The 18,162-nt window shown below is 35.9% G+C and overlaps 1 protein-coding gene across 1 annotated transcript; it reads right to left on the reverse strand.

The window, feature by feature from the left end:
- Nucleotides 1–21: 21 nt before the first annotated feature.
- Nucleotides 22–15,788, reverse strand: LOC114142689 (uncharacterized). Its single transcript, XM_028014082.1, has 28 exons — nt 15,662–15,788; nt 15,442–15,549; nt 15,245–15,272; nt 15,109–15,159; nt 14,324–14,452; nt 14,015–14,135; nt 13,754–13,932; nt 13,313–13,394; nt 13,072–13,196; nt 10,879–10,933; nt 10,698–10,767; nt 10,441–10,471; nt 10,306–10,353; nt 9,992–10,126; nt 8,633–8,759; nt 6,639–6,817; nt 6,412–6,493; nt 6,187–6,319; nt 5,177–5,192; nt 3,632–3,685; nt 3,469–3,548; nt 2,986–3,016; nt 2,853–2,903; nt 2,266–2,403; nt 1,759–1,879; nt 735–913; nt 408–489; nt 22–201 (listed from the first exon to the last, which is right to left on the reverse strand). The coding sequence occupies exons 2-28, from the start codon at nt 15,502–15,504 to the stop codon at nt 66–68; spliced, it is 2,526 nt and encodes an 841-aa protein (XP_027869883.1). The 5' UTR covers nt 15,505–15,549; nt 15,662–15,788; the 3' UTR covers nt 22–65.
- Nucleotides 15,789–18,162: the final 2,374 nt, after the last annotated feature.

Genomic DNA, 18,162 nt, shown 5'->3' on the forward strand with positions numbered 1-18,162 from the left:
TTATATTAGTCTGTGATAAAAAAAAAGGAGACATTTAGAGAGTACTATAGCAGTTTCAGAGATTTTTAAGACTCACTGCATTGGTAAAGCCTGTTGACGCGGGCGATGTCGTTGGCGCTCATCTGAGTGGCTCGCCCCCAGTCATAGTTAGGATTGAACTGGGCCACAATGGTAGGCAGCCCATTTTTGGAGAATGCATATCTTAAAGAAGACATAAATATATCCTTAACAGTTTGATTAATTCATCAAGATGTTTTAACTGTTCATTTGACCGTAGAATTCCCGTTGAGTCTCCCCTTTCTGAACTTCAATCAGAAATACTTAACAACCATGGCAGACTAAATCGCCCTGCAGTTTCATAAGTTTGAATGAATCACATCGTGGGAGAGAAGTTGCCTGCAACTCACTTTCCGTATTGCATGACGGACTTGAAGTCGTAGGGAGTTCCCAAGTTGTTGGTCTCTACTTTTCTGAACTGGTTATCTTTTCCTGTGCAACAGTCAAGAAAAGACAAAATATTTATCCGTTGTTTTCAAACACTTAATCTGAAATACTTTCTATGTGTTGTAGTTTGAAAGCCGTAGTAAAAAGACTTCAGCAGTAAAGCCGGCCTGATTCAATGTTTTTAAAGATACACATTTTCTAAAACTAAAGAATATTGACATATGTTCTATTTTTATCTGTGAGTGAAGTACAAAATTATGAAACTTCAAATTATGTAACTTCAAACTTACCTTCCTTAATGTTTTCAAAGAGAATCTTAACATATGCGTCTCTGTCAGAGCGGACCTGTTCATGGTTGAAACCCAGAGCGTGAAGAACCTCATGCTGAACTGTGCGGTGGGACAAACATCCAGGTCTCGCCAGGGAGATGTACTGTCCGCCATCCTGACGTCCCATGTTGGACCTACACCTGACATGTTCCACATGGAAACCAGAGAAAAACAAAAAGAATGTTTATGATGATCTTCTATAACTATAACTGGCCTTGAGCTCAAGCTGAAGCATATGATGGTTTCATTTAGTAAAAAAGTTTCTGGTTTGTGCTTAGCTTGTAATTTGCGTACTTTTACAAATTTCAGCTAATAAACTTTAATTAAATGCAAATGTTGATGACAAATAGTCAGATTTTGTTTATTAATGCTTGCATAACCCTGATGATTTTGATAAATTAGGCTTTATTTGTACTTCTGAGCTCACTTGACTGACTTTAAAAAGCTTCTGAGAGCCTTGAAAATAGGTTAAGAACGTGATAATGTTCAACTAATAGGTATAATTATCTTATTGGGCAAGCAATTATTTGATTTAGTATTTAGAACAATTCATTTGGTTTATGGCTAAATATGTGCTAAAACTACTTCATTGTTTTATTTCATAGATTTCTGTCATGATAATACCCCTTTAAGAGCGACACAATGCATGATGGGAGTTAAAAGTTGAAAAAAGAGAAAACTACACACGCTGATTTTGTTTAATGAAGTTGCACAAAAGCGAAAATCTATATGAGTCTCTTTAAGGGTGCAACACTTGTTGGGAGACCCGATTCGCTCACTGTAATTTTGCAGTGAAGCTCCGTGTTGATCTGTGATCTTTATGAAATGGTAAAACAATTTGTTGTAAGCACATCGTGGGATTTATTAAATGGTGTGAGTGAATAAACTGAAACTGGATGATGCGATGAAACACCATGAAAATCAACCATTGATGGATGTGGTCAAGCGATCTCCGTGAATGTGTGTGAGAGGTGTGTGTTCCTACCCATTCAATGGTATGAAGTAGATGAAGTCCCGAGTATTGTAACTATTCTGGACAAAGCGAATGCAGGTGGTCCACTGAAGGCTCCAGAGTGCTGTAAGAATGATGTTGCGTTCTTCTTGAGCTGTAAAATGTTTTTATAACATTTATTTAAATCTTTTCAGTTCATTCTTGAGTAATGAAACATGAATAAGTGGGCGTGGCTCGGTTACTTCCAAGGGTTTTTAAAACCAAGTGTCTTCAAAGGAGCTAAAATGTTCCTTCAATTAGCTTTCAGAGAAACTGGCATTTTTAAAAAATTATATTTTGTAAATCATGAGCGTCTGTTAAGCAGCCAAGAGAATGTCTGTAAACACAGCAGCAGAAATACAGTAAGAATTTAATGAAGAGCACAACGGTAGCTCTCTTAAGTCTCTGTGTTAACACTGTGATACCTTTAAACCATTATATTTCTTATCTTATACTAAGTTAACATGTGCATTTAAAAGCTTTCCAAGCAGAACGTCTTACTATAGTAAGGAGAGATGACGTATGGCACATTGACGTGGCGTCCATGTTTGGGCCACAGGCAGCCTTTCACAACACATGGATCTGCATTCTTGTTTGTGGTTTTCGGTACGAGGATGTCTCCCTGGAATATGTATGATTCTGTAACGATAAAGACAGAGACTCAAGGACAACAGCAGAAAAAACTATAGTATCACCAGGAATGATGCAAACGGTTGTGCAGAGGCCTGGCAGTGAACTTTTTAAAACCAGGAATCGTCCGAGGCCTTCGGAGCTGATACTGAACAAACTGTTGGAGCTCCAGCAGAACTAGCTACCTGCTCTGTGTGTGAATCACCTCTAGGACCTTAAATAACATCAAACTAAATGTTACTTCTTCCTTAGACACCACCCTGGGAAAATCTTTCAACATTTAAACTCTAGACGTCTTTATGTGAAGGTCAAATAATCTTTTTCTACCTCAATCTTCCTCTTTGATTTTCATTTAAGTAAATGCTCCTTTTATCATTCAGTAAAAAAAAAACAGAGTAATTGTTGACGTATATTTTGTCTTCTTGTTACAGAAATTATGATTTGAAAAATAATCTCACCAAAATCAATTTTTGGTCTCGGGATGACTTCCAGAGAGTTGTCCGTTTCATCTGGAAAACAGATTACAAGACTTTAGATTTAAAATATTTATCAGTCAAATATAACATAAAAAATGGTCTTAATCCGACTCACTGACTGGATTCTCAATTTTAGTTGGAGCACTCTGCAACACAGACACAGAGTTACAAAATGTCTCAGTGATGCAAAATAAAAACAGAAGGAAAAGAACCAGTAACCTAATGGACCAAATTCATAAAACATTATTAGCTTGATAGTTATGTGTTTCTTCTAAGAGCTGAGCTCTATAAGGTAGATAAATAAATACACATTAAAACATCTTTGTAAAAGACAGGAGCAGATTTGTTCTGTCTACAATGGCCCTAATGCATTATTGTACAATAATGCTGTGTTTTAATTTGTTTTGTTTATTTATCTGCCTTCGAGTGCTTATTTCTAAGAAGAAACACACAATTATTAAGCTAATAATGTGTTATTATTGTCAACTTAACATCTTAGGCTACTGCTTCATTTATTTCATTTCCTTTTTTCTATTTATTCTTTTCAAAAATGCAAATTTTAACATCATACTAATAAAAATCAGAGAGTAAAACCCACCAGAGACATGTCGGCCATCAAAAGAAAGAGCAGGTCGAGAACATTTGGAGTCATTGTGGAGTTTCTCTGCAGCTCGACACCTGAGAAAATAAAAGTAAAATTATGTTTTTCTCAGCCTGTAACATGCAGATCCACAACGTGGAAATGCTGAAGGTTTCAATACCTGCAACTGATGAGATGAAGTCAGAGAGGATGAAGCAGCGACTGAAGCTGCTTCCTTTTTATAACCAGTTCAACCAGTAGAAGTGACCACAGCCGATCTTTTCTCACAGGATGAGTTTCATAATTTTAGGTGCAGGAAGTCATGTCACACTTTGATATAAGTAGATTCTCACAAATAAGATAGGAGTTACGGAAACTTCCAAACTGATCAGTTATCATCAAATGGGCTCCAGTTTCTAAAGCTACAAACCAAAAATTAGCATCTATAATTTATGTTATTTAGCCTGTTGTAGAATAAAAAATGTGGGCTCATTTTTTAGTCATATTTACACCATACAGTCATGTCACAGTTCCAAACTAAACATTAAAATGGCAAACAAAATATTTAGTTTGTAAAAAAAGAGTCTTGTGAAACTCCATAAAACTTTCCTATTGGTAAATTTCCTTTAAAATTTCTCATCGTATGATTGAAGCTGAAATGATATTAAATTAAATAATGACATTTAGATTTGGATAGAAGTTCATCTGCAATGGTTTGAATCAAATCTCATGTCAAATTTCATGTGACAAACTTTTTGTCACATGGTCCAAAACAATCGAGTCAAAAGTACTTTCAGACCAAAATGAAAAAATAAATAAAATCAAACAAATAAAATGGCCTGTTTTTGTATTTTATTTTGATTTATTTTATATTTTGTAGGGAAAGCATGTTAATCATTGTAGATTCTAAGGTTTCTTGAACTAACAATGGTACCACTTTAAATTGACTTCTGCACAGAACCTTAATTTTAAGCAGAGACCAGATAAGATCAGGGGAAGTGTTGAAATGACTTTAGGGTTTTAGAAAAAAGGGTAAAAACACAAACACAAAGCTATCTGTTACCAATCTTTGTTTTGAAATTGTTTTGTTCCAAACAGCTTTTTTTTAGCACACTTAAATTTTCCTGATAATCAGATAAAATGTTCCTGTCCAGAGGTAAAAAAAAAAATAGATGAAAAAGGGACAGAAAATAAAACTTGTTCTTGTCCAGAAGAGGAGGGTTGCTGGTGTTGCAGGTTTGGGGCAGAACTGGCGGTACCGTTGGTTCAGAAGGAAAATAAACACTATTGTTAGTTTAGAAATCATTCTCAGGTCTTCTGGTTGCAGAGCAGAATCAGAACCAAACAGTCAGAAGCAGCATTCAGCTTCTATGCACTACAAATCTGGAACAAACTTCCAGAAAACTACAAAACAGCCGAAACACTGAGTTCCTTTAAGTCCCGACTAAAAACCCAGCTGGTTAGAGCTGCTTTAAAAGGAACATTGCCCAACATAGTTGATGTGTAACGATGATTTTAATGACGACACCTGACAAAATGTAATGCCTGTTATTAGTTTCCACGACTGTGTTTTTGTGTTTATGATGCTTTTTATGCTTCCATGATGTGAAGCACTTTAAACTGCCGTGTTGCTGAAATTTGCTATACAAATAAACTTGATTGTTTGATTGAAGAAATCCTATCCTAACCCTGTTGAAAGAGGTTAAGCAACAGAACAATGAGTAACCTGCTGAAGCAAACTGCTGAAGCAAACAGAAACCAAAATAGCTTTTATCTGCAAAGATGCTATCAGAGGCAGAGGTGAGAATGTCATGCCACACCTTTCAGGAAAATATGATGCATTTCCACTGAATGTAGCTAAAATAAAGTGCGTGAGAATCACAAGATGTGTTTGTTCACACAACTCTTCAAAAGAAATCTATTTATTACATTAAATATATGCAAAACATGATATTTACTTCAGGCTAAAAACAGAAAAATAATATATGTTTTTTATTTTCTGTGAAAAACTGTTGAACTGTTGAACCTGCTCAATTTAAAACAGCATTAGGAGAAAGATAAACTCAGATTAGAGGGGCAGAGTTCCCAAAAATTGTAATCAAGTAAGAGTAGCACTATCTAAAGATATTTTTACTCAAGTAAAAGTAAAAAGTAGCCATCCCAGAAATTACTCAAGAGTTAAAAAGTATTTGGATAAAAAGTTTACTCAAATGATTGATAATCATATTATCAGTCATTTTATAGTTAAAATTACATCATCAGACGGTCAAAGTATAAAGTTAAGTGGAAGTTTTGGTATTTTAAGGATGAAAATGACAATAACTCATATTTATAAGTAACAAAAAAATCAGACAAAAGAACATTTATCCAAATCAGATTCTTTCAATAAAAACTGCAGGTGTGTGTCTCTGTCTGGTGAATTTTAAAACATGTTTGTTTTTGAGACTCCATAAATTTTATTCAAGCAAGAGTAGTGATACTTCATAATAAAGTTACTCAAGTAAAAGTAAAACGTGCAGCATAGTAAAAAAATGCTAATAAAAGTAAATTTTTCAAAAACGTGACTCAATCAGACATAATAAAATAAATGTAACTAGTTAAAGATAAAATAACTCCTGGTTTCTGTAAACTAAGTTTGATCATTTCTGGTTCACACTGACATTAAATGATTAGTGTTAAAAGCTTTCTGTTAGAATGTTGTTTTGTTTTTGAGAAATGTTAAAAGTTTATGCTTTAGTTTTTCCTGCAGTTATAAAGTTTGTTGACTCGGTCGATGTCAGTGTTGCTCATTCCGTATGAGTTTCCAAAGCTGTGGATTTGATGAGACCTGGCAGCGATGGTTGGCTGCCCGTTTTTAGAAAAAGCATACCTGCAAAACAAAGCAAAAAGTTCATGGAAAATATTAGTGTCAGCATTTTTTCTTTTTAAATAAAAAACCCTCGCATGATGGGAAAGACTTACTTCTTGTAATGCATGACAGAGTTGTAGTCGTAAGGAGATCCCATGTTGTTGGTTCGTACCTTCCAAAAGTTAAACCTTTGCTCTTTGTAAATGACCAAAAAGGAAAAGTTCATGTTGTTATTACATTCTGAATACATTTAACAGAAACGGGAGATACAACTAAACTGAAACCAACTTTTTGGAATGGACCATCTGTGTATGTTTATATGGAAACAGATGTTACCGACCTGGTTTGATGTTCTGGAATAAAACGCGGATGTATTCGTCTCTGTCGATGCGGACCTGCTCATGGTTGAAGCCCAGAGCGTGAAGGACCTCGTGGCTCACCGTAGAGGTTCGCAGACATTTATTTCTCTCCAGAGAGATGAACTGCCCTCCTCCCTGACGGCCAATGTAGGACCAACACCTGAAATACAAACACAAGCACACACACAGCTAACGGCTAACCGCTAACTGCTAACTGTTTCTGCTGTCTTTTCACCATTATTATCTGTTAACTGTTTGGTTTCTTGGCTATATCCAAAACAAGTCAGAAATCTAAGAAGCTTATTCTAGAACAGGGTTCACCAAAGTGTGGCCGGGGGCCAGTCGTTGTCCTTGGATTAATTTTGTGTGGCCCTGACTGCAATTCAAGAAATTTGGCCGTCCAACGATTTGTCAGTTTTTAGAATAATGTTTTCAATGCCAAGTTTATATCTTCTTTAACAGAAAATGTTGACAATGGCACAAATATTTTATTTGAGTTGTTTTTTTTCACAACTACACATTTGTAATAAGTAGAACCACGTCTATCTGGAGACAATCCAGATAGACTCAAATCCTGAAGAAACTGAAAACTGGATGATTTTTTTACACAGCAAACATGCAAAATTTGAAGTTTGTCATCTACAATAATTAACATCTATTTCCTACAAAACAATCAACGAAAATGAACCTTTCAGGAACCTTTATTTGCTTGATTTTATTTATTTATTTATTTATTTATTTTTGCCTGTGATTGCTTTTGACTTGACAATTTTGGTCCAAGTGATAATTGTTCGTCATAATCTTACCTTTTGGAGAATTTGGTTCACTGTAAATAATTCTCTGTTGATGCTTTTTGGTGTAAGTTTTTAATATTAAATATTCAATATTTAATATGAAAGATTTTATTTAATATTTGAAATAAAATACATATTTTATTTATTTACAGTTTCTGCTGTTTTCTGTGTGAGTCTTATTCCAAAATGGTGCCAAGAACTAAAGGGTAAAGTTAATTTTATGTATATAGCACATTTTCAGCAACAAGGCAATTCAAAATGCTTTACATTAAAATTAAAATGAAATGCAAACAAAGTAACAAATCAAAGGAAAGAGCAAAAGAAGAAATATAATCTAAGATTGATTGAAAGTATTTAAACTCGTATCCTAAACCTTCTCTCTTGTTACAAATAAAACTGTGAAGCTGTGAAGCAAGAATGAAGCAAAAACAGGAGCAGGAAGTGAAGCAGTAGGACAAAACGGAAACATTGTCTCATCTTTCTGTGTCCATCTGGCCTGAGAAACATTGATAAGGAGAATCTGAAGAAGATCATAAAAATGCCAAAGATCACACACAGCAGCTTTGTTTGTAACTGGAGGATTTTGGACATGAAGTTTGTGACGCAACAAAAGAACCTAAAGCTAAACAGGCAAAGGGATAAATAAAGGCAAAATCTAAATGAAATAACCAAATCAAAAGCCAAAATCTAAGTGAAATAAAATAATAAATTCAGAACAGAATTTAAACAATAAAGAGACAAACAAAACAGGAAACGAGAATGCTCAAATGAATGGGGATAAGAAGGTGCGTGCTTGTGTGGGGTGTGTGTGTATGTGTGTGTGTGTGCGCGCGTTTGTTTCTAATACCTTGTGGGGACCATTTCCTGACATGTACTACGTTGTGGGGACACTTCTCCTTGTGGGGACCAGGCTTCGGTCCCCACAAGGGGAAATGCTGTTTTGAGTCAAGGGTCAGATTTAGGACTAAGGTGTGAATTGAGTTTTGGTTAGGGTTAGGGTTATTATGTAATGGATAGGATTAGGATATGGGTAAGGGTACGGTTTAGGCTGTAGAAATGAATGGAAGTCAATGGAAAGTCCCCGCAAAGATAGCTGCACAAACATGTGCATGCGTGTAAGGGTGTGTGGGTGTGCGTGCGAGTGGGGGTGTGTGTGTGTGCATGTGTGTGTGTGTTCCTACCCTTCATTAGGTCGAGTATAGAAATAAAGGTAATCAGAATTCTTCAATTTAAACGGTACAAAACGGATGCAGGTGGACTTGTTGAATCGTTGAAGAACTGCAAGGATTTGATGTCGTTCTTCCGGAGCTGCAAAAAAAAAAGCTTAGTACCTATATTACTAAAAATACAGATAAGATCAAAATTATTAGGCATCCTATGAAATTCTAAGTCTTTTTCAAAGATTCAAAAATGTGTTTTTAAATACAGCTTTTCTATTTATTTTGTATGCTTATATTTATTTATTTATTGCACACAGAAACCAAATTCTTTCCTGAAAATCAAAACCTTCCACAGTCAAAATGAATCGTTGCTCTGATGCTAATATTAAGTCATGTTTTCTAGTCTGTTGCAAGTTTTTGTGTCTCTCCAGAGGAATCCTCCAGACTTGATGGTCTTCTCTCATGGGCTCTGCTCTTCAATGGGTCAGGGCTTTGACTAGCCCAGTCAGGAACGTTCTGCCTGGTCTTTTGGACGCAGCTCATGTTTCGCCTTGTTATTGTGTTGGGAGACAAAGTGACAACCCAGACCCGGTTCTGCTGCTGACTGCTTGAGGTTTTCCTTCAAAATCTTCAAACATCGTTCTTTCTCCATCATTCCCCCAACCTTGATGAGATTCCCAGTTCCAGCAGTCACACAGCATGATACTTCCACCACCGTGTCTCACAGTGATCTTCAGTCAAACTCCATGTGGCTTCAGTATCCATAATCTTTGTCCAGATTGTCCTTGAATGCGTGTCTTTGCAGTCCTTTTCTATACAGAGCTCTACTGATGTTTCAGTGGTTGTTCCAGGAATTTTGGACACATCTCTCACTTCTTTTCTTTCTTGTGCCAGACTTGTTCTGTACTTTGTGTCTCTCTTCGAGTTTCTTGACGACACGTCTCACTCCATTTCTTGACACTTGGAAACTGTGTGTTAACTTTAGATTTTCTTCTCCTGCTTTGTGAGCATCAACCATTTCGTTTTCTCAAGTCTAAACTGAATTCTTTTGCTTTTGGCATGAGGCTTTCGCAGGTGACAGCTCAAAGCCTTAATCAGATTTTTATTGTTGATTGATTGAATACAAGTGAAAGCACATGATTTCACAGCAGTGGTTTGCGCTTTGGCTAAATAAAAAGGCCAGTTCTTTAGGGGGGTAATTATTGGTTCTTGTAAGAATCCAAAATAAAAACTAAGATGTTTGTGAAAGTCATACTGAAACATCATTGATCTGTTTAACAGCACTTGAGAAATCTTTGAAAAAACTTAAAGTTTCAGCACAGTGCATAGTCATTTTGACCTCAGCTGTAAGTATTTTTGCCTTGTCCACATGACGCTTACAGTAATTAGTGTCGATGTAGTATGGTATGTAGACGTGCTCTCCAGATTTGAACCACTTGCAGCCTACGATGGTGCACGGGTCTGCATTCCTCTTAAAGATTTTTGGCATAGCAATGTCATCATATCGCTTTGGCTCTGCAACAGGAAATTACACGCCAACACAGACAGGAATGCAAACACAAGACTGCAATTTTAAATTAATCTGACATCAAAAACATGCGTATTTGTTGTTATTTTAAGGATTAGTGTTGAAATAAAAGAAATTCTCAGTATTATCTGCTGGGGTTTTTTTGGTTTGGGCTCTTGTGTCTCACCTTTGTCAGCTTGTAGTTTTGGGACGCTTTTAAAGATATCCATAAGCTCTTTTGAGAAAGAAATGTTGCCAGAACCTTTGGTTAAATTTATGCATTTGATGTGTCAGATAAAATGCATCTTTGTTTCAAACTCACTGGGATACTGAGCAGGTTCTACTACAGGACTCTGGAACACAGATGTAAGAAAATTGCATCATTTTGGTACACGCTTCGCTGCATGTTTGTTGGCAAATGAATCAAAAAAACATTTTGCTCTAAATCTTTTAGATGTTGAAACTTATTTTTGAAAATAAATACAATCAAAACCAAGCACAGCCTTTCATAAATCTTCAGTTTTATCTAAGCTGTGAGGTGAATCAGTAAAACGTAGTTTAATCCCATCATAAACTTACCACGTTAACAGTTTGCACTGAGTTGAAGAGAAGGGACAGAAAAACCGGGATCATGATGAAGGTCCTAAAGCTTCAACATCATAAAAATATGTTTTCTTTTTGTTCCATTTTAAAAGCCGACACATGTAAACATGATGAAGAAAATAAATGAGAGTTAAAGAAGAGTTGGAGAGCCGTTTACCTGAAGGAGCAGCTGAGGCTCAGATCCTGTCTGACACAAGAAAATGCTGACCAAGCTTTTTATATCCAGATGGGATAAATCCAGAACTAAACAATCTGTTCCTAAAATAAACCAATGCTGTTACAAGTTGCCGGTGAAATGTATCACTGTTTGCTCCGGTCTTTGCACAATGTAGCAGTTTTGAACAACATGCAGCTCATGTGAATATAGAAGCACATCTTTTTTTTTTATAAAGTCACTGAATAAAATATAAAATGGAAAAGAAACAGAATCAAAACAAAATGCTTTTAGCTCTTCCAGACAGGTGAGTAAAATAAATGTTTGGCTGTTTTCTTCCAGAAGTTTGGGTGATTTTAAATCTCTTCTGAAAACTAATTTGTTTTCCTTTGCTTTTAATTCGTGGAGCTGGAGGATTATTGCGGTTATGTAACTATTTTGTCTGCTTTTATTGCTTATTTTATCTTGTGTCATTGTTATTTTGCCTTTTCTTTTATTGTACTTAGTAGAGCTGTTATTGACTGATAAAATTCCACCACTTTTGTGCAGGGAGGGCATGATATCAACCATATACAGAACAGAAATATGTTAATATGATCAGGCAAAGCACACTGGCATTTTGTGAGTCAACCTTTCTGTATCTCTGCTAGCAAATTAAAAGTTACATCCTTTGTAACAGGAGGATCTGTCACAAAAGTTTCAGTAACTCATCACTTAAAGCTCCAAAATGTAACTTTTATATAAAAAATATTTTTACATATTTGTTAATATTATCATTATGGTCTGACAGTATCATATAAAACACATAATCTGTGAAAAAATTGAGATCCTGTGCAGAAGCAAACCACTCAGTTAAAAACAACCAATCAGAGCCAGGAGGAGGGTCTTAGTGCTGTCCATCACTCTCATCCACTTGCTTTTTACTAAGCTACAGCTGGTTCACCACAACACAGCCTGCTAGTTAGCATAGCCACAGATGACGGCAGATAAACTGTTTGTTTCTGTAAATTGTTTTTCCACCATTAGCAGATTGAACAGTGTACAGGAGGTTGATTAGCAGCGCTAAGCCCCTCCTCCTGGCTCTGATTGGTTGTTTTTGACCAGGAGAGGGACATTTCTTCAGATGGCAATAGCAGGAGGAGATAAAAGAGTTAATTTTTTTTTCATTGCTCATCTGTCTCACACGTCACAACCATGTTACTTTCAAAATAAAGTAATAATTAACATTTCATTGTATTTAAACTAATCTAAAACTCTGATTATGGTTAGTATAAGTGCACAAATAAAGGCTATGCATATATATTTTCATTTATCTCATATGCTTTACATCATTTTAGCATTTATTTTTAAAACAACTTCATACTGTATGTGTGGAGGCTTTTATTTTGTGGTGGAGGTGCAGCACAAAGGAAACCCAGATCTTTGTCCCTAATGTCCAACTGTTACAGAGAAGAAACAAACATTGATGTTGGAATGAACAAATTTTATTTGGTACTTGATTGGATGGATTACAATAGCATTAAATCTCAGAAAAAAAACATGTTGGTCACAAGAATAAAACATGTTGGATGAGATTTTGTAACATTATGTATGTAACATTTTTTAGGCTAAATGTGATTGAGGAACTTTTACATTCCCATAGATTGTACATTCTTGAATAATTGACTTTTATTGAGACATTTTATACCAGTCCAATCCATCTTTCCATCTTGCATTGTTTTTATGTCACAACATAATTTACTTAACCAAAATTCCCCTTAGATTTGTCTTCAATTGAAACATTCCTTTCCATTTTTTATAGCAGATGCAAAACAAAGCCAACCCAAACCCAGAAGAAAAACTTTTTTGATAAGAAATCCTTCACCGATAAACACCAATATGTATTCTGCCGTTAACAGATTGAGATGTAATACCACGCTCGTCCAGCAGGAGAATCTGCAGTATATTTCTTTAAATTTGATGAAAAAATCTTTCTCTTTCTGTAGGGACAACTGTATTCAGCAGTTATGTAGTTATATAGATATGCAGTAAATGAGACAGCAGAGGAGCAGATCAGAGCCGATCAAGGGTGACGCTGGAGAGCTGAAGTTTCTCCTTTATTCTGTTGGAATTTAAGTTGAGAGAAAAAGTACCGTAAGTGATGGGAGCTGCTGGAAATGCTAGATAATTTTTAAAAAAGCTTAATATTTTTCTCACAGCATCTGTAGAGCCTGTTGATGCGGGTGATGTCGTTGGCACTCATCGATGTGGCCGTTCCAAAGTTGAGGGAAGGATTAGCTCTGGAAAGGAGAGTCGGTTGGCCATTTATGGAGAAGGCATACCTGGACGAAAGAGGAAGTGATGAACAAAATGCATCTGCACTCATAGTCAGACTGAAAACAACAAGCTGTGTGTAACACAGTAGAAGGTACTTTTGAAGCCACAGACAAAGACTCACTTGTTGTAATGCATAATGGAGTTGAAGTCGTAGGGAGTGCCCAGGTTGTTAGTCGGTATCTTAACAAAGTTTTGTTCTTGCCCTGATTAAGAAAAAAAAAACTTTTTAAATTGTCACTTTATTTAGGAAAATGTCACTTTTCCATTGCAATAGATAAAAGTAGAACATGAGGGAATGTGATCTTACAGTTTAAATGTCAGTTTCCAAACTTCCCACACAAAAACCACTGAGGTCATTTGGAAAGTGTGAAGTTCCCTATGAATTGCTGAATGGATTGGAATGCAAATAGTTTTTTCCCATTTCTGTCCAAATGTGTAAAATACAGAAATATATGACTTGTTTAAAATACTTTCGTTTTCAGATCTAACCATCTGCTCTTCTCATTGCTGAAGATGTTCTGCAGGTAGAAGTATTAAGCCACGGTTGTGTGAGTGAGCCGACCTGGGATGATGTTCTGGGTGAGGACCCTGACGTAGGAGTCTCTGTCAGAGCGGACATGTTCGTGGTGGAAGCCCAGAGCGTGGTTGACCGAATGCTGCACCATGGAGTGATACACGCAGCCATTTCTCTGCAGAGTCACAATCTGCAGTCCGCCCTGACGGCCCAGGTAGGACGAGCACCTGACGGGGAGATCAGGAGGAAATCAGTGGAAATGTGTGGAAGTAAAAGTCAGAGTGTGTGAGTGTGTGACTGCGTTCCTACCCGCTTCCAGGGAAGAAGTAAAGGTAGTCCCGATGGGCTGAGTTTTTCCAGACAAAGCGAATGCAGGTGGAGGTGTAGAAGCTCACCAGGCCATTGATGATGATGTTACGCTCTGCCACGGCTGCAAAACAAAACACAAAACATTTTACACCAAGGTCCTAACTACAAAGCATGTTTGGCATTTAAACTCTAACACAGATATCATCTACTGATCCCTCTGCCTTCTGAAATAAACATGAAGAAACATGTAAAAGTTTGCATGTATTTTAAAGTCTTTTGTGTATTCATTCAGGCGCTGGTTGTGCTCACAGTATACGGGGGAGATGTCGACGGGAATGTAGACATAGCTTCCAGTTTTGGGCCATGTGCAGCCGGTGGCCGTGCATGGGACTGCGTTCCTATTTTTGTTCGGAGCAATGTCACCGTAGATCAGTGATTCTGCAGAATCACAAAACACACAAAACATTTATCCTTATGACACAAAGCATTTTTTTATATTCCTATTCCTTTGACTTCTGCCTCTTGAACAAGACATACTGTATTAAACTGGCCAATGTAAGCACTCCAGTAGGCTGGCTGTATTCAGGTCTCAGGAGTGTACAAAGTCTTTACTATTACTTATTCTTATTCAACATGAGGAACCAATATGTAGTTTTATACTTTTACCCTTTTGTCTCTTTTTAGTTTTGTTGTTTTGTTTGTGTTTCCTTCTAATTCATGTAAAGCACTTTAAACTGCCTTGTTGCTGAAAATGTGCTGTATAAATAAAATTACTTTACCTTCTCTTTATGACAATATTTTTAAAATGCTATGCTATCCTGGTAATAAATTGTACAGATTGCAAATGAACAGATTGATCACTTTTTTATGACTTAACTAGTGAAATGTAGACAGTCTGCAAACTTTCCCTATGCAGATGAAAAATACCCGGTTTCTTATTATGCTTGTAGATTTGACAAAGACAAAACATTAAGCTAATTTTTGAGAAACAAATCAGTCGATTTATTAATAGATGATGATTCTTTTTTTTGTCTTGACTTGTAAATATGAAATTACATTCGAAGTTGTTGGGTTGTGTGAAATTGCTGTCTTACTTATGCCAGCGTTTGCTTTGGCGATGACTTTTGAGACATCCGCGGTCTCATCTGTGTGAGGAAGGAAAGAAATCAGCATGTCAGAGATTTCAGTTTCACTTCAGGGTTTTTTTTTTCTTTCATTTTTTCTACTCACTGATTTGGTTTACACTGCCAACTGCTGTCTGCAACACAGACAGAGATTTTAGCATTTTATGACAACCACGTTTCTTCTGTTTCATGACAGTTTGGATATTTATGATGCTGCATTACAAACCCAATATATCTAAACACATTAGCCTTCCCTGTGTTGGATGAAACAAATTAGTTTTATTTGTCTCTCTTCAAACTTACCACAGGAATAGCCGCCATCTCTGCCATCGGGATGGCAAGGAAGAAGAAGAAAATTGCAATCATCTTGCTTTTTTCTGTAGGGAAGTTTCTGACCTGAAAAATCCAAATCTAAACAGAGTTTTGTTATTGAGATAAAAAGAAATAAAAGTCTTGGAAAATAAAAGCAATTTATTAAGACAATAAGAGAGGAGATGAGTGTGAGCAGAGGAGAGGAGGCTACCTGTTAGTCCAGGAGTCTGAGGCTGGATGCAGAAGGAGCTCAGCCTCTCGCCTTTTAAACGCTGCGAACACTGGGTGTGCCTCAGGGCTCATTGTTTGTGCATCAGTCACCTGTCATGTATCTTAATGATCTTGGACCAAAATAAGAACACAGGGTGTTTTCCATCACAATAAGGAATTTGTAAAATTTTCAGTTTCATACAAATGTTTACTTTGCTACTTGAGTTATGGTTTTGAAATGGAAAGGTGTAATAAAATTTAAATGCTTGGAAAAAGTCAAATCTACTCACAAAAACAGAAAGAGCTAAAGAACAACCTGGACTTTTGATGTTTAGTTAAATGTTAAGTAAATTTTATTGAGCTTATATTATTATTTTCGGTATAAATAATCCAAGGTTGAAATTTAATTGACCTGAGAATAAACTTGAAGTGGATTATAGGAGAAGCTTTGAGCTGAACAGTTTGGACTTTAATGATCATAAATTTCACAGAATGAATTCAGAGTGCGGCCCAGTGGCAGCACTTTTGGCAGCCCTCTGAGGGATTTTGGGCGGCCTAGATGGAGCAAATCCGGCCTGCAAGCAAAGACGGTCGATGCAGATAGAAGCTTTTTCAACATTTTTAACATCTTCATAAAACAATATTAAACAATAGATTGAAATTTATTAATTAGATTTTGCATTTATTTTAATTCTGGAGTAACTAGAACCACAAGAATTGACCTACTTTTTCTCAAAAGAAAATCTTACTTCTCATTTAAGAAAACAATCAACCCAGGAAATTCAGAAACTTTGGGCCTTTTTATGTTTTGTATCTACAATGATTTACATATCAATTTTCTTCAACAATCTGACCATATTGCTCATTTTAATAGTTTATTATTGAGTAGCTAGAATTTAAAAAATGAGACAAAAGTTTGCTTTGAAATGCTATCAAAAAACACAAGTTTTCTGATTTTTTCATGAAATATTTCTTTCATTTTTTTCTTTACATGAGTTTCTTTTTCTTTTTAAGTATGTCATCATCATGGCCTTCTTATCAGTTGTTTATGTTAAGATTTGCTCTCGCCTACATAAAGCATTGTTGAAAAAGAAAGCAGAGATTCTGTAAATCAATAAGTCATATGAAAATAAACACGGATGAGTTTCAGATAAGTGAGGGTGAATAGATGACACATTAATCTGCATGTACAAGAAAAGGCTGGACGGGAAACCAGGAAATGATAAAAATATGAAGTGAACAATCAGGTCAGTAGATTATAGTTCAGTCAGGTAAACTCCATTTATTGTATGTTTGATGGATTTTCAAAGTATATCTGACAATAATCTGAATCTTGGCTTTATATGTTTTTTATTTTAACCTTTTGTTGGTATTTTGTCTTTTTAGGTTTGTTGTTTATGTCCATAAGGAGTGTAGTTTTACTGGATTAAACATTAACACCTAATATGACTGAAATATTAGGAGTTAGTGTTTAATCTGGCTCTTAAGTTCACAAGAAACTAAAATGTATTTTAAGGAATACAGGAACTTCAACCACAAAAGAGAAAGAAGCCTGTGAAGTCTCTGTCACGTTTACCAAATGAAAGCCTCCTTTCATGTGAACTATTTTAGAAACAATAAGTGGAGTCACCTGGAACAGGTGTGCTTGGAGTGAACTCACACAACTGGAAACCTGGTTAATTAAGATGGCATGAGGAAAAACTTTACACAAAACTTCCAGGAACAACTGATTTGATTTTTAGTTCACATGTGGCACATAGACCATGAGAGTTCGTTTCTCATAATATAATGGTACCATAAAGTGATTCTGACTTGAATTATTCAAAATTTGCATTGCTGGGGGATATTTATAGCCTGTTTTTTATAGTTTTGGTTCATATTTTGTAAATATGGTTCCAAATCCTTGACAAGTAATGATTTTTGTCCTTGTTTCTATGCTTCTTTCTCGCCTCAGTGACTGCAAACATATTTTCCTGCCAGTTTACAGGAAAAATGCTAAACATTGACACAAAAACATCACCTGCAATCTGGTTCAGGTTTAGTAAATCGCATTACGGGTGGTAAGTCATTGCATTTGCATTTTCTCCTCCCAGTATTTTTCACTTACTGACTTACACGTTGCGTTTTCGGCAGGAGGCAGACAATAGATTAATTGCGCCTGCAATTCTCCTCATTTTGCCGGCACAATCTTATTCACCATTATGATTACTAAGTAATTGAATTTCATTTTCTGAAAGAAAGAATTCGCGTTAATTACCAGTTCTCTATAATACAACCAACCGTTTCTGGAATAGCTCTTTCCTATGGGTAGATATAATCTAAATCTAATCTCTAATCCCAGATTTCCTACCATACATAAGAAATCTGGGCTCAGGCTGATATGAAGCTTTCATTCTGTTCATTCTGCTTTTCATTATGCTGATATTATCATGTATTAAACTATGTTTTTTTAATACCTTCCTTGTTTTTTTCATCAACTTTAACTACCAGTTTCTGTTATAC

Source organism: Xiphophorus couchianus, chromosome 4 (genome assembly GCF_001444195.1).
Source record: "Xiphophorus couchianus chromosome 4, X_couchianus-1.0, whole genome shotgun sequence".
In the NCBI taxonomy this organism is placed as follows: domain Eukaryota; kingdom Metazoa; phylum Chordata; class Actinopteri; order Cyprinodontiformes; family Poeciliidae; genus Xiphophorus; species Xiphophorus couchianus.